The sequence below is a fragment of the Sander lucioperca genome, chromosome 8 (assembly GCF_008315115.2).
Source record: "Sander lucioperca isolate FBNREF2018 chromosome 8, SLUC_FBN_1.2, whole genome shotgun sequence".
Classification (NCBI taxonomy): domain Eukaryota; kingdom Metazoa; phylum Chordata; class Actinopteri; order Perciformes; family Percidae; genus Sander; species Sander lucioperca.
Genome location: NC_050180.1, coordinates 19,931,463 through 19,947,165, shown reverse-complemented (window position 1 = coordinate 19,947,165; position 15,703 = coordinate 19,931,463). Strand labels below are relative to the sequence as shown.

The following is a 15,703-nucleotide window of genomic DNA, read 5'->3' as shown; positions in this document are numbered from 1 at the left end:
CTTTAAACTATCTCAGTAAACATTTTTATATTTATCTCAACACACAAAAGACCACTGAGTTGCCTTCTATGCTACATTAGTGACGGGACAGCAGTCAATTTGAATTATAAGGAAGTTAGCAGGTTATTTGCTTCAATCTTGTACTATAGGATGTGCACATAATATTATTGAACTATGAATATTCTGATATCAAATGAAGCAACACAAGCACATACAATTTTGCACTAAATATATTAGGAAAATCTAGCATGTTGTGTCAGGAGGCCTAGAAATTGTGTAAAAGCAAATTAATTCTAGTTTGATGTCTCACACGTTTCATTAAACGTTCACTTACACTGATGAGGATCTCCACAACTTAAACTTTCTCACACTACAGCTACTGGAATGGCAAAAAGCAGTCTTTCATTTTCCTACTTGTTGCACAGGGCAGAAGCATGTAAACACACACGTACACACACACACATATGTACACACACACACACACACACACACACACACACACAAGAGACATAATGAAGGGACATCAGATGAGACTCTCCAGCTAATCTCGGGGTTGCTTCCCATGAACAGCCCCCACCATCCACTGTGTCTATCCCAGCTGCTGGGATTTCTTTACCCCGCCAGTCCTATTGTCCTCTGCCTCATGCTGCCAACCTCTCACCCCTGACCCGAGACTTTACCCTTTTCAAACCTCTCCTTTCCTCTCCGTTCCCCCAACCCTCATTAGAAGGAGAAGAAACCTCCTCCTTTTCGCCTCAGCCGACTGGCTGGTCTGTGAAACAGTTGGACCCCACCGTGTCAGGATTCATCATCAGCGCTATGACAACAAAGCAGATGACGCGGAGATCACTTTAATGCCATTGTTCCACAAGTCTCTCCTCTTGTGTCTCAAATCCCTGCGTCCTGCGGCTGGATCCTGGAAGGACAGGGAGTCGGCCATAACCTGAACCTGACACTTCCACCCCTGCAGAGACGTGGAGTAAGTGCTTAACAATAAGTGGCAAATACAGCTCATCATCAGAGAAAGACGGAAGCTAATCTCTCTAACGCTTGACATATACTCTCCCCTGGCTGAACGTTGAGAGAGTGGGTCAATCCATTACTTTATTGCTTTAAGTACTGATGGGCAGTTTTCCCAACTGCACAGACTGTAATGACCTCTTGTCCATCATATTGGACTTTTCAAAGCATCTACTGTGCAAAGTAGAACCCATTTATGGCACCATCTGATGTGATGCAGTCACTACATCATTGTCAGTGTCTAAACATTTACACTCTCATGAATGTATTCTGTGCACACTCCATTTAAATTATGTGGATGTCTCTGTAGATGGAAATACATGATGCAACCACTGGTCTGATAATACATAAAAAGATTTGTCTTTCTTAAATCATTTTGTTGGAATACAAAAACATCTATCTTCACCCCTAGAATGTTGTGTTTTCTACTTTGAAATCAATAAATACAGAAAATTATGGACATTGCATGCACACACACACACACACACACACACACACACACACACACACACACACACACACACACACACACAGGTTTGTGGCACTATCTTTGTGGGGACCCGTCATTGACATAATGCATTCCCTAGCCCCTTACCCTAACCTTAACCATCACAACTAAATGCCTAACCTTAACCCTTACCCTCACCCTAACCATAACCTAATTCTAACCCTAATCCTAAAACCAAGTCTTAACCCTCAAACAGCCATTTAAACTTGTGGGGTCCAGCATTTTGGCCCCACAAAGCTGTCAGGACTCCACAAGTATACTGGATTCCCGGTTTTTGGACCCCACGAATATAGTTAAACAAGCCCACACACACACACACACACACACACACACACACACACACACACACACACACACACACACACACACACACACACACACACACACACACACACACACACACACACACACACACACAGCAGAAGGTTGCTCTATACATTCCAGATTCTCAGTTTCTTCACAACATTAATTTCCCCTATTCAGCTCTGGACACTATTGTTACAGTATTGTTTTCCCATAGAGTAGAGGTCAGAAGCTAAGATGACTTATGAGACCTCTCAGTGGTGTAGCTGTAACATTCATACTGCTAACTGATCTCTCCTCTGGTCTACACGTGGTTTACGGGGTCAAGCTGTTTTTCAGACAGAAACATCTGGGATTTCCTCTCCCCTGAAGCTGCTGTTAGCTGGTATGTTTCTCCTTTCCTCTCGAGTGAACCTACAGCGACACATAAACCTTACAAAACCATGAAGTGTACAAATGGTAAAAGCATCACACATTATTTTCATTACATTATTATTCAACAATTTAGTCTAATTGAAATCCATCCTCTTAAACCCCCCAACACTCTGTCTGCGAAGCAAAAATGCTCCTCAAACACTCTCCCTCAGCTTTTGGGTTTCCTGCAGCTGTCGCTTTATAAAAGCTCAGCTATTGCAAATTTTCATCTGCTTGGAAGAATTGCCTCTTCCTGCCTATCAAGCAGTTCTCTGGAGAATAATAAGCAGACAATGAAAACTCTCCCTTGGAAACCTTTTTTTTGGGCAGGAAAATAATTTCTGGTGGAAGAGAGGGAGAGAGTGTGTGTCCAGTGGCCTCTAACTCGGGTTTCACTTTGTCACATGTAGCACCACATGAGCAAAGATGAGTCATGAGCATTTCCTGCAGCATCTTAGACACAACAAGCTGTGAAGAAATACGTCTTCACAAGGTTTGTTTTTATGAGTGCCATCACATAATCCTGAATATAGAGGCAAAGAAAAAGTCATGAGGGGTTACATAGGCATTCATTTCAATTCCTGCTTAATTTATCCCAAGCATAGCATTTGGCTGTATCCAAATGGTCTCAGGCTGTCTGGCACAGCTCTTCATATGGTGAACATTTCTCATCGGTGTGCTGGGGTACCCCAGATGCTTTTGTCTTACGGTTGTTTAGCAGCTGCGTAAAAGCGCAGAGGACAAAGATCTATCTGTGAAGGGTTGAATACACTCAATGGGCACACAGCCAACAGCTCAATCCTACAGGCTCCCACAGTTGAAAAGCAGACTAATGCATTCTGCTCTCACTGCGAACAGATGATCTTACAGGGAAATTAGCTGGAGGCACTATTATTTCTTCTTATTTCAGCTAACTGCTTTCACATCTGAACACATCGAGCACCTAAATTATTATCGACGTAGATGTTTTGGAAGCTTAAAACAATACTTTGCATTTCCTCCCAAAATAGGAAAATGAATACATTGTGCTGAAAGAACCAACCAACTTTGGTGACACACCTCCTCACCCCCGTCTCCGATCATAGCATGGAAAAATATCAATGTAGCATCATTGACAACAGGTGTCTGAAGGGAGATTCTGAAGCATTACTACTTGGCAGTTATTTTTACATTAAATTTGAGCAAAGGGGATGAAGCCTTGGTAATGCTGCAGCAAGCAACACTTGACTTACTGACCACAATATGCTGAGACACCTGTCAACTATGGATTTTGTCCCATCACTTACATTGGAAACAATCTTTTAATGGCCAGTATAAACATAAGGTTTGTACTGGTTCATACAAGTAAAACCTGTTTCGAGGTTCATATGTGTACCTGACCATGACCAAGACCATGGTGCTTGAAACAAACCATGCGTCGTCTGACAACATCTGATGGCAAAAGTGTTAATAGCTTTTCCAAATTGCCACACTTGACGGCAGAGGTGAAAAGCACCGAGATGTAATAATGACTCAAATGGCATACAAGGGCTCACACTTTTGGACAGTCTTTCCTTTAAAAGGTATTCATTGTGTTGCACTTGTTTGTACATGGCAGCGGTAATTGGGTGAACTGAATTATGAAGAAAAAAAAACCTGCCAACACACACACACACACACACACACACACACACAAAATTGCAACGTTAAGTGAGAGTTCAGTTTTGGAAATTGACAAAACATTTTATCCAACAGTTTTTGTAAGGAGAGGCGTTTCGGACATTGTTTGAACATCCGACAGGCAAGGGAATGCATTGGTGGGGACGTGTTGCTTCAGGTACTGGTGAGACATGAAATACGATCCAGGAAGTCCAGCTTGAGGAAAAGATCAGTGAGTTTGAAGGCTTAAGACCTTAAGACAGGTTCAACCAACTTCTTTTACTGGCATTAGCCATTAACACTGGTGGTCCCCCCATGGCTCTAATCCTCTAGCCCAGATCCTGGCCATCACAGAGCAGATGCATTAGCTAGCATAGCCCTCTCTGCCACAGGCATCATTTTGTGTAGAGCAATCACACTGTTCAGTCACTTTTAACACTGACCAAATAATGATCTTGCCAGTCTTTGGCGAGAGAAAATAGGTCATTCCGTGAAAACATTATTGATCATTAAATCAATGTCCCCTGCTCATGTGATACAGACTGAGTGAATCAAGGCCTATGCATTGTTGTTGTTGCTGTAGCAAATGCGGTCATACAGACTTGCTGTAACATGGTTTACTGTAGATAGCAGAAAATCCTGCAGTGAAGCTGAACGCCTGTTGAATGAGTGAGTGAATGTTCATCAGCTGCAGAGGCTCTTTGCTCTCCCCAACCTATTATTTCCCAGAGGGCTTCTGGAACAATCATCTGACTGTGAACAAAACAATGATAGATTGCTGCTCCAATGGCAAATATCACCTCTGCACTCTATGTACATGCATCGATGCCAACATTCTGTAAAGTTGAAGAAGAAAAACCCAAATTAGACCTTATTATGCATGTATTTGGCATTTTAACCCTTGAAAACCGTGGGTGTTTGTCTGAAGTCTTGCAGATAAAATAAAGGCCAGATTGTATCTTTGACATATTTTCTGCAACACCAGAGTTCATATCTGAAAAGCCTGTGGTCTTTTGCATATATATATTAAAAGCCTGTGGTCTATTTTCAGATATTTAAATGCCATCCTGTTTCTACCATGTTGCAGTTTGACTGTAATATCTTTCTAACAAGAACAAACGTACACACACACACACACACACACACACACACACACACACACACACACACACACACACACACACACACACACACACACACACACACACACACACACACACGCACCCACACTTGCATCCCTTCTGTTCAACTGTGAATAAGCTTTTAGTAAAAGTAACAGCCAAGGCACATGCTATAACAAGCATCCCCACTCTCTTTTCCTATCATTTCATGTCACAATACTCAATGGCCCTCTTTGTTGTCGGAGGAGTTATTAAGCTCACCAAATTATCATGACTGCTCTGGCAGACCTGCAGGGCTGGAGAGAAACAAAAAAATTAAGTTAGAGGAAAGCAGTGAAGATGACCCAGAGAGAGAGAGAGAGAGAGAGAAGGGAGATTTCAGAGGAAACAAAGTGGAGCAGGAAGGGAAGCAGGAGATGAATGAAATCTCGATTGAACTAAAGAGTCTCTTTTTTAAAGCTGCACAGTTGCAAAAAGTACTCTATGGGCCTCATCTGCTGTATAATTATGAAAGATGTTCGGTCATATCCTTTGCCAAATGGAAAGAAGCCCAGAAATCATGTAACCATGAAAGCAACTCACCTCATTATGAGGGATACTCAGTGTAATTAATGATTGCAAACCCGAAGACGAAAAAGCAATTTAGGAATTATTGATGGTGACAGCAATGGGGGGATCATTCATAATATTTTACGACCGCATACTTTATTTGGACTTAACTGAGGAAATTCAAGGAGAGCATCTTTTTGGAGTTAACAAATGAATGCTTTGATTCAAACAAACAAACTTTCTCTGTGAGCATCCTTTGACCATCTCTGCAGTGACTCATTCTTGCAGTCCTGTGTTTTTTCTCGGCATCTCTTGGAAACAGAAGCATGTGCATGACCTACAATATGCCTCTGAGGACAATATTGTCATGAGTCAACTAAAAGCAGGGTCAATTATCTGACTTTCTGTTATTGCTCTGGCATCAGTTGACAAGTTGTTGATTCCGAGAGCACAAAAACACCTCCGCTGGCACAGCATTAGCAGTCATGGGTCTTTCCTCTCCTCAGACTCAGGATGCAGGGTCTCACAGCACATGTGTCTGTGACAGTGATCACTGCTGATGTGCGAGCTAAATAATCAGACACTTTCCAGACATCCCAGTCCAGATGGAGGAGAACTACAGGTTAAAAGAGCACGAGACAGCTAACAACTCTGAGACAGTTCACAGACACAAATGTAAAAAAGCATTATGAAGGAGACTGTCCAACCTCTGTGTTTGTGGATCATTGAAGGACAGAATCAATCAGAAGAAGTCTTCACTATAACCAATATAACGACTACTAACAGTTGACATCAGGATAGCCTCCACTTGTACACCAGCAAACCAAGTGGCATTAACAGCTGAGCTGTTGAACTATAGGAAGATGTTTAATTAAAGACACATTTACAACTGTCGGCTGTGATTTACTCTCTTTTTCTTAAAATACTCAAAAACAATGATGTAACATTTGGATCTGGTTTGCATCCAGCCTTGATGACCTTTTCCACAAGACCACCACGCTGAAGACAAAACACTCCGAACAGAGGGTTCATGAGTTTCCATGAGGAAAAAAGCAATCCTTCCTTCTTTTCTTTTTGTTTTTTTGATCAGGATCCAGCTCCAAGAAGAACAAACGCGGTGTTAATAGTCGTGTCCATAATTTGCTGTATTTGATTAGTTGAATCTCCTGTCATAAGACAGCTTTAAATGTTAAGCACATAATCAAAGTTAAAATATCAGATAAACGTTGCTAATGTTTGACAGATTTTTCTCTATAGTGTAGCTCAGGGGCTACAATCTGCAGCAAGGTAAAACTATTAAGCTGGCTATGCAGAGTAATGTCGTGCTTTCCTTGGTAAAGTGAGTATGATCATCACATGCAAGAAAGAACATTTTTATCTTTAGGCATTCTCATCCAATAATAAAAATATCTGAGTAGAGCAAACCACAATTGTCTCTTATGTATTTAGTTATCAAGTAACTCTTGGCAACCAAACACTGTTGGGTGAGTAAATAGTCACGGGGCAAACACCAAGAACCTAACAAGATATTTGAGGAAAATGACTTGCTGTCTCCCTCTGAATTAAGCACAGTGGACTGAAGCCAAGTTATCCTCCCACATCCCTCACACAGGCCAATGCACTGTTAAATCGTTCACTGCAAGGACAGAGGAGAATCTCTTAAAAACATGTGGTCGCTGTAAAATCAAATCATACATGAGTTATATAACCTCTGAATGACATCTTCACTTCACAGCTCCACACACAATCGCCTTCAAGACATCGTGTTTATTTTGGGCTGAACGGTTTTGTGCACACAGTTAATCCATTTTCTGTTTTCAAAGCTATTTCACGTGAAACAGCAAATCAAAGCCCAGCAGTATGATATCAGTTTCTCTGACACAACAAAAGGAAACCTTTAAAGCAACTAGCAAGTCTCCAAACGAATCCTCTAATTCCCACAACAAAAGGCTATACTACATTTCCTGAAAGGGCCATGGAAGGTCTTTGAATAAAAAAAATGGGAGCGTTTGGACAATGCACAAAGTCGATTGCCATGCAGAGTAATATTGTCTATGAGACAGTGAAAGAGGGTCTGTGAGGCATCAGTTCACATGGTATCCACTCTGTAACTTGCAATTCGGTGTTCTTCTCTCTCTACATTAAGAGCCACTGAAGTTGCACAAAGGAGCAGCTCCAAATTAGAAGCACAAAGACGCCTCTGTGAGAGCTTCAGAGCGAATTAATGAGCATTGATACACATTCGCACACAGTGTTCTTCCCTGGCCTCAGCTGGGCTGTGGTACACACAAGCCAATAAATGCTGCCTAAAAACCAACTCAAAAAGCTCAAATTGGTAGAATTACAATTATTGGATCCATTCTGTGTGATTTTACTCTAAAATATCTACCCCAGTGCAGGATGAGAACAGTTGGGATGTCAACGTCATATCTGATCTATAGTTTATCACTGTTTCAAAGTCTCAATTTAGCAAGAAGTTACTAAACATCCAAGGCATGAGCGCCTCACTCCTCCCATGCACCCCCCACCCCAGGTTGGGAGCACAGATGGCCAACACTTGGGACTGATTTTAAAGATAGGACCTTCTCAGCTCAGACCTTCAGATAGCAATTACAAGTTCTGGCATAACACAAAGCATGCAGGCTTCAGCTATGGAGGATCTGACTAATACAATATGTTGCCTGTTAGTTTTTTTTCCAGTAACTTTTAGTCATTCTTTACCAGCAAAACATTATTGTACTGTTTGGTTTTGAAAATTACTCAATAATTATCAACCATGCAACATGATCAATCACTGCTGACCAATAATGATCCATAAAGGTTTTTTTTTTAAAGTTTTGATCAAATAGGACTAGCTCACTCCCAATAGTTCAGCACCGAGGCCCTATTAAAAGCAGTAACAGAGACAGTAGAGGCAGCAAGTTGATCTGGATTTAACACCTCCGCAGACTCGCACAGAGTTGACTGCAGGAATCCAGATGGACCTAATCTCTCTAATCGCTTTCCTCAAGTTGCTTCAGCAGGCTGCTCTAATGCTGATTCTCATGAAACCGGGTCAGGTAAACCTACCTCTGCAGCACTAGTAGTAGAAGTTGAGTTTACGTTAAAACAATCGGCGCGCCCCGAAAGTTGGAGCAACAATTACAAAGTATGAAGCGTGCTGTCATCACGAAAAAAAGAAGCGACGTTTATATCCGTCTTATATTCCGGCTATAGTAATGGAGCATGTGTTGCTAGAAACTTACCCATTGTTATTAGTTTCCCAAAGCGTCCGAAGTGAAGCGATCAGCTGAAAGTCGAGCCCCAGCTACACTGATGTTGCGTCCTGGGATGCACACACTGGCCGCCTGGCTGCTCAAACACTCAACGCTGAGTGCGTTTGGAAACAGCCTGGGTGACGTCACCACAGAGGGGATTACAGATGGGAGGACGGCCCTCACCCCTCACCTCCTCCTCAGCCCTCATCAGAAAGTCATACTGGTCACTCTTCTCATTATCAGCCACTTGTATCTTGAAGCATTCCTGCAGCTCTGGGCTCAAAGTCCTCCAGACATAAGATATATGATGCCTGGATTGTCATAAATCTCAGGAAATTAATCAAATTAACTGATTTTAATCAAGATTATGTTACTATGTGTAGGCTATTGGTCATCACAAACACATAGCAAGACAATGTTGAGGATTAAGTGTTACCATGTCAGTTGTGTCAAACTGACAACAGACAGGTCAGAGACTACTATATAAACTGCAGAGTCAGGAATTATTCTAACACTGGTCTGTGCCGGTCTGCGCCTTTCATGTGTTACCATTATACTCCAGTCACAGTTAAGCATTTGTTTTTCAGAAAAATAAATAACCAAGGGTGTTGAACAACACTTTCTGCTGATCTGAAGATATTTTTCACAATTCTAAAAGACTCTTCTATCTGGATTAAGAAAATAAATCCACTGTATAATAAAGATTTTACTGTTGTTAAGCCAGGCAAAAATGTCATATCTCCACATAAGAAAAATATAAACATGTTATTTTGAATGAAAATTGAAAATGGTAAAGTGTAACATCAATATATACAAATATAACTGAGAATAAAGCTTTTTTAATTTAGTTTCACGCCATACAAATTGAGCACCGACATAAAGCAATAAGTGTTAAATGACCTTCTGGGTTTTTCAAAGATCAATGGGGAATTTGTGTGTGTGTGTGTGTGTGTGTGTGTGTGTGTGTGTGTGTGTGTGTGTGACAGATGCTTAGCTCTGTGACTTAAATTTAACAGTAATAAATTAGAAGTAAAAAGTTTGGCTGTCAAAAAATGAGAGAAAAAAGTTTCACTTTTAAACTTGACTTTGTTGCATAATAATGTAAATACAAATGCAGATCACTTCTTCTACCCCATTCCCGAAACATCCCAACTGCCCTTCCACCATCACAATTTACATTTAAATACATATATGCACGCAAGCATGCACAAATCAGTACACCCATAGTAATCCACGTGTGCATGCATTTACATCTATTTCACAGTGTTAGTGGGAAAACAAAACACATGTAACCCTCTTTTCATATTCCCTTGCATGTACTGTATACCCATGTAAACACTGGTGCATAAGGTGTCTGGTTTTAAAGATATATCTCATGTTTGACATCGCGTCTGTGGACTGGGATAAATTTCAGTCTTTCTCAAAGAAAAGGCCTTTACAGAAACAATGCCAATCACCATCAATCCAGTGTGCTGGTATCCGGATCCAAGGAGTTCTGAGCACCCCCTAATCCAATCCATCTTTTTACTGGTGGCCAAGTGGCAAATCTCAATGGCCAATTTCATGGCCAAACAGGGCATCTGCCCAACATGGCAAACACAAAAGCGTCCAAATGACAAATATTTAACTGGTCACCAGTTAAAAAGATAATAATCACCCTTTTTTACTAAATATATTTTTTATATTTATTTATTCTTTTTTGTCTGCTTTCCATGTCACTTTTGGTTTGTGATATAGCGTAGGTGTCAGCAAGTTTTTCTATTTTTCTATTTTTTTTACATTTTTGTTTCTTCAGTCTGTAAATCTGCTTGTGTGGATGATAATCAAATACAATCAGATCTGAAATTCCTGCACATATACTCTCCAAACATATTATGACCTGAATCTGTGAGAGGTCAACATGGCAGCCGTGATACAGAGGTATATACAATCACTTATATTTCATATATTTATCTGTATTTTTTCAAAACTCTTTTGTCATTTAATGTCGGGACTGCAAGTGTCCAATAGTTTTAAACAAATTTTCCTTTTGTGTCATAAACCACATTCAGTAAGTAGGTCCACCATACAGAATACATTTGGCTGATATATACGTGTGTAGCATGAGCCTGTTATTAGAAATCTGCATCACTACAAACTGTAGGCCTGTGTACATGAGCTGGATGCCAGTGTGTGTGTGTGTGTGTGTGTGTGTGTGTGTGTGTGTGTGTGTGTGTGTGTGTGTGTGTGTGTGTGTGTGTGTGTGTGTGAATAGAGGACCTGCATGGGAACATTCCAGCACTGTGCTGGCTGTTACAGCAGGCACAGCAGCTGGCAGACAGCAGGCATACAACTGTTATTAGGGTGGACCATGGCAAAACAAAACACATCGGACAAAGCCTTTTATCTGACATTACACAGCACACATGGCTGTGTCACTTATAGACCAATACGCCCAGGGCATGATGTTTTAATTCAATGGGGGATGCTGTATCCTGCAGAAAACATTGGACATTGGACATTCATTATTTTGTTAAATGTGATTCAGACTGCAATCAGAGCAAAGACGCTGTGCATGAAGTTTTCTGTGTTTCTTAGAATTAAAGCCATAATTGCAATGCCATCTAGTATGTCAGTAGTCTCGCATTGCCAGACCTCCAGCGCTAACCAGCGCTGAGTATGGTCTGCCTACATCACCTATCTATTCTGTGATGGGGGGGAACGCTCTAGATTGTTTGTTTTTCTTTAAACCAATCACAACCGTCCTGGGCAGCGCTAAGCCCAGTAGCAGAGACAGCGAGAGGGGAGGAGCATCCGCCACACGAGAGACACGGCGGATGTTAGGCACTATCCCAGCTCAGTGCATCCATTGACCCTGACTAGTATATCAGTAATTAATATGTGATAACATGTCCATTTAAATTGCATTGTGGAAATACTTTCTGAATATAAATGGGCACTTTGCAGGTCCAGCACTTAATCAGACCCTGGACAAAGCAGTTTGGAGCTGTCAGCACACTGATTGATTGAGTGTTTGATTGGTGCACTCTCAAATATCTCATATGGGCAAAGTATCAGTAATATTGCCCCTCCTTAAGTGTTTTTCTTACCAAAGAGGCATTATAAGGAGTCACAGCTGAAGACATATCTTGAAGCAATTTTGTTCGCTCTCATTCATGTAATGTTTCTTATTAAAAACAAGCACAGTGAAACAGGGATGGTGGAAGGCAGTGGAGGCAAATTGACGTAATCCTGCAGCGTCTAATTGCAAATTAAAAAAAAGATGTTGAAGCGCTTCACCAAACACAACAGCCACCATAGTTACAAACCACTGAGTAAATGGCAGACACCGTGAATGGGCTCAAAATGAGAGGTGGTTTAAAGTGTAGTGTGAAGTTGGCATCATATCAGATGTTACATGACTTAGTTGAACACATCTGGCCTGCAAAGCGCTCCTTAATATGTCACTTTCTGCGTAACAAAACTTTCTGCTCATATTGGTGATGAAATAACAAGAAAGAGTTTCTAAATCATACTAAGCATTACAAAATATTCTTTTTCTAGGAAAGCTATGCAGTCCAGTATTGAATGTGTGCTAAAGATACTGTAATTCAATGGATTGCTTCAGTTTTTCCAGATAACATTCAACAGATGTTAAGAAATGTGTAATGGGGTGACCTCTAGCTCACCCAGTAAGAGCATGCGCCCCATGTAGGCTGAGGCCTTTGCAGCGGCCCGGGTTCGAATCCGACCTGCGGCCCTTTGCTGCGTGTCATCCCCCCTCTCTCGCCCACCTTTCCTGTCTATCCACTGTCTCTCACTCTGAAATAAAGGGAAAAAAGCCCCCCCCCCCCAAAAAAAAGAAATGTGTCAGTAAACATATAGTTACTGCACACATGACATGATGACAGTGTCTTTTAAAGAATCAATTCAGTATCATGTTTTCCCTGCTGACTTTCATGTTTTAAGATAAGTTGAAGGGTTAGTTGCTCTTTGAACTCAGAGAATACAACTGTTCCTGAGACTTTGACATTGTGGTAAAGTGAACAACATATGAGGTTTAGTGTGGAACCAACATCTGGTTTAGTATTTGAGAAGAAGTGGAAAATAATGTTTCATTGCCATCTCAGGGAAAACTACAGGGGAAATATGTTGTTTACCACTACCCACAAAAGGCTGTCAAACGAGTTTAATCTATTAAAACTAAATACTGCTTACAAGTTGAAAACATATGCCACTTAGGGACAAGGCATGTTTGTGCTTGAATCTTTTATCCAAATGCTATTCTGCATTGATCCCCAACCTGACTGGGGATTTCTGATTGTCAACTTTTATTGAATCTTAAAATTGGCCTCTTATAATTTAAGTTCTTCATGGAGTTTAACAACATAAATGTCATGTGTTGGAAAGGTTTTGTATGTAAGTCAGTCTCTGCTGGAGGTTCTGCAAACACACTCACCAGAGTCAAAACAGACAGTGGTGACCGACTCCAGCAGGTCAAGGGGAGTGATGAACATGTAAGCAGCTCCGAGCTAATTGTAATTTATAGCACCCGAGGCCCCAGGCACAGGGCAGTCACAAAACAGCTCCATGCACAGCTGGGGGCTGGGCAGGAAGTTACATTCAGGCGAGTTATCTCCTCAAGTCAATGTGTAAAAAGAGAGAGTAAAAAACCCCCACTTTTGTTAACGTTAGATCCCTGTGGATAGACATGCTCAAAGTGTGAAATGAGTGAGAAAACAGTCCAGCTGCAGTGTGTAACAGCGCTGCAAATTGTATTGCATCTGTTGCCCTTGGTTTCTGGTGGTGCTAAGAGTGCAAAGAGTTGGGAGTGGCCAGATTTTGGAGGACTCACTCAACAGACAGACTTAACTCTGGGAATGGAAAAACAACAAGAGCAACTATGCACACCCTCGTGACTCTGCCTCCAGAGATAATTGGGTCAACTCTCTCCACGGTATACAGGATGCATCATGACAAAACCATCAGCTGTGTGTTGAATGTTTAGAAATGAAACATTTCTGTATATGTAAAACGAGGGGATAATGTAAATATGGACACTGGATCAGAGTTAATTAATCTTGACTAGATACTCTCTCAAGCAAACTATGCCCTAATACTAAACTATTCCTCCTCCACTCCCATCATTTGCTGGCTGGCAGCAGTGGCCATGGGCAGGGACCACATTACAGTAAATAATTCATTCTAGCAGAGCAAAGTTGTGTTGTTGACTACATTTTACATTTTGTTTCAAACTGATGAATGTGGTGTACGGGTACATTTGTGTAGGAAAATAACCTTGGACTTTATTGTTGCAGTAACTGAACTAACGGCAACCGTTTTAATACTACTCTATACTCTGCTGCCATCTAGTGATTTTTTGTGTGGTGGCCTTTCAATACCATATGGGATTTTATCGAAGAAAGATTTTAAGGAGGCAACACAAATATGATTTTTTTTGTTGCTGTTTTGCTAAACTGGAACATGATTTTAGTTTGTGTCACCTATTCTCAAAACTGTGCCTTTTGTTTCTAACACGGCATCCCAATTATGGGTTTTCAGGATTAAATTGTTTTTTCCTGAAATGTCTTTTGTTTTTTGAAATAATAGCAATGCATGTGGAGTACAGTTTCTGCTAGACTTGCATGCTTGTACAGAATATTACCGGGCACTAAAGTCAAATATATATTTTAATTTTAGAGTATACGCTGAAATTTACCATTGGGATTAATTAAGTATTCTATCTGTCTAAATGTGGCCCTGTTGTCCGATTTGATTATGTGTTTGTCCAATTATGTTGTGTTTTGCATATTAAGGCCATTGTATTATTTGGATAGCATTGTGACATTTGTTATCACTCATTGACAGAGAATTCACATTTTTTCCCTCACAATGCGGTACACCAGAGGAAACCTATGGAACAAGAAGAACAAAGTTTGACTGAAATGTTTTGTTGGTGAATGAATCAAAAGCTAATCACTCATCTTGTGTTCAACCCAACCATTCACAGAACAGTCTCACTCATTAGTTGACTTTGATAGAAGTAGACTGCATGTACTAATGGCACATACAGCATACTGTCCAACAGATTAGTAGGTATTTTAATTAACAAATGGCATTAATGTGATTGTTCTTCCTATCACAGATGTTGAAAGTCATGTCAGCCCAAAAGGACTCCTGTTATGTTACTTGACAGATTAAGAAAGTAGTGCTCCTGAGTTTACCTGAGGGAAATTATCAACTCATTGGTTGACAGCCAAATGATATCACCTCCAAGCAGCTGCTCTCCTGTTGACTCTCCTGAGTCTGAAATGAAAGCATGTAGTCTTATGTGTGTGTGTGCTTCACTCTCTTTCCTTTTTGAACCCTTAAGATTTACATTTCTCTTTTTTTAAATATAAATCCAAGGTGCAAGGAGTCAATTAGCCTACTGGACTGTGAAAAGCTTGCTGCATTTATTTGTCTGATATGTTTCTATTATTGTTTGAATATTTTACAAATATTTTGCTAATTTTTTCAAATAATTAACTATTTTTTGTTGGATATTTTACTGATATTCTTTGGAAATTAGTGATATTTTTTCTTTTTTCCAGATATTTAGTTAATTTTTGTCTGACATTTTAATAATCTTTTTTGTAGGCTATATATTACTGACATTATCATTGTGTTACTAAAATATATTTTACAAATATTCATAAAATATATAAAATTAAGTTAATTTAAAAGTACAACACAACAATCCAGTTTGAAAATGATTTTTTACAGAAATGTTCATAACAGTAAGCTAAATAAATAAAAGCAGATTGAATTCTATACGACAAATAAGCATCAATTATCACTGAAGATGCAGTGAAGAAAGTGATAGTTTTGACAGGATTTAGATAATAGAGGGTTGACTATTGTATTTGATGGAA

General features: G+C 40.3%; 1 protein-coding gene across 1 annotated transcript in view; it reads right to left on the bottom strand.

Annotated features, from left to right (window-relative positions):
• The window catches only part of gpm6bb (glycoprotein M6Bb), a 29,503-nt gene extending 20,452 nt beyond the window's left edge, over positions 1 to 9,051 (bottom strand). The window contains exon 1 of the mRNA XM_031296213.2: positions 8,799 to 9,051. Within this exon, the coding sequence (XP_031152073.1) occupies positions 8,799 to 8,802 (4 nt within the window). The 5' untranslated portion in view covers positions 8,803 to 9,051. The remainder of the gene's footprint in view (positions 1 to 8,798) is intronic.
• Positions 9,052 to 15,703: the final 6,652 nt, after the last annotated feature.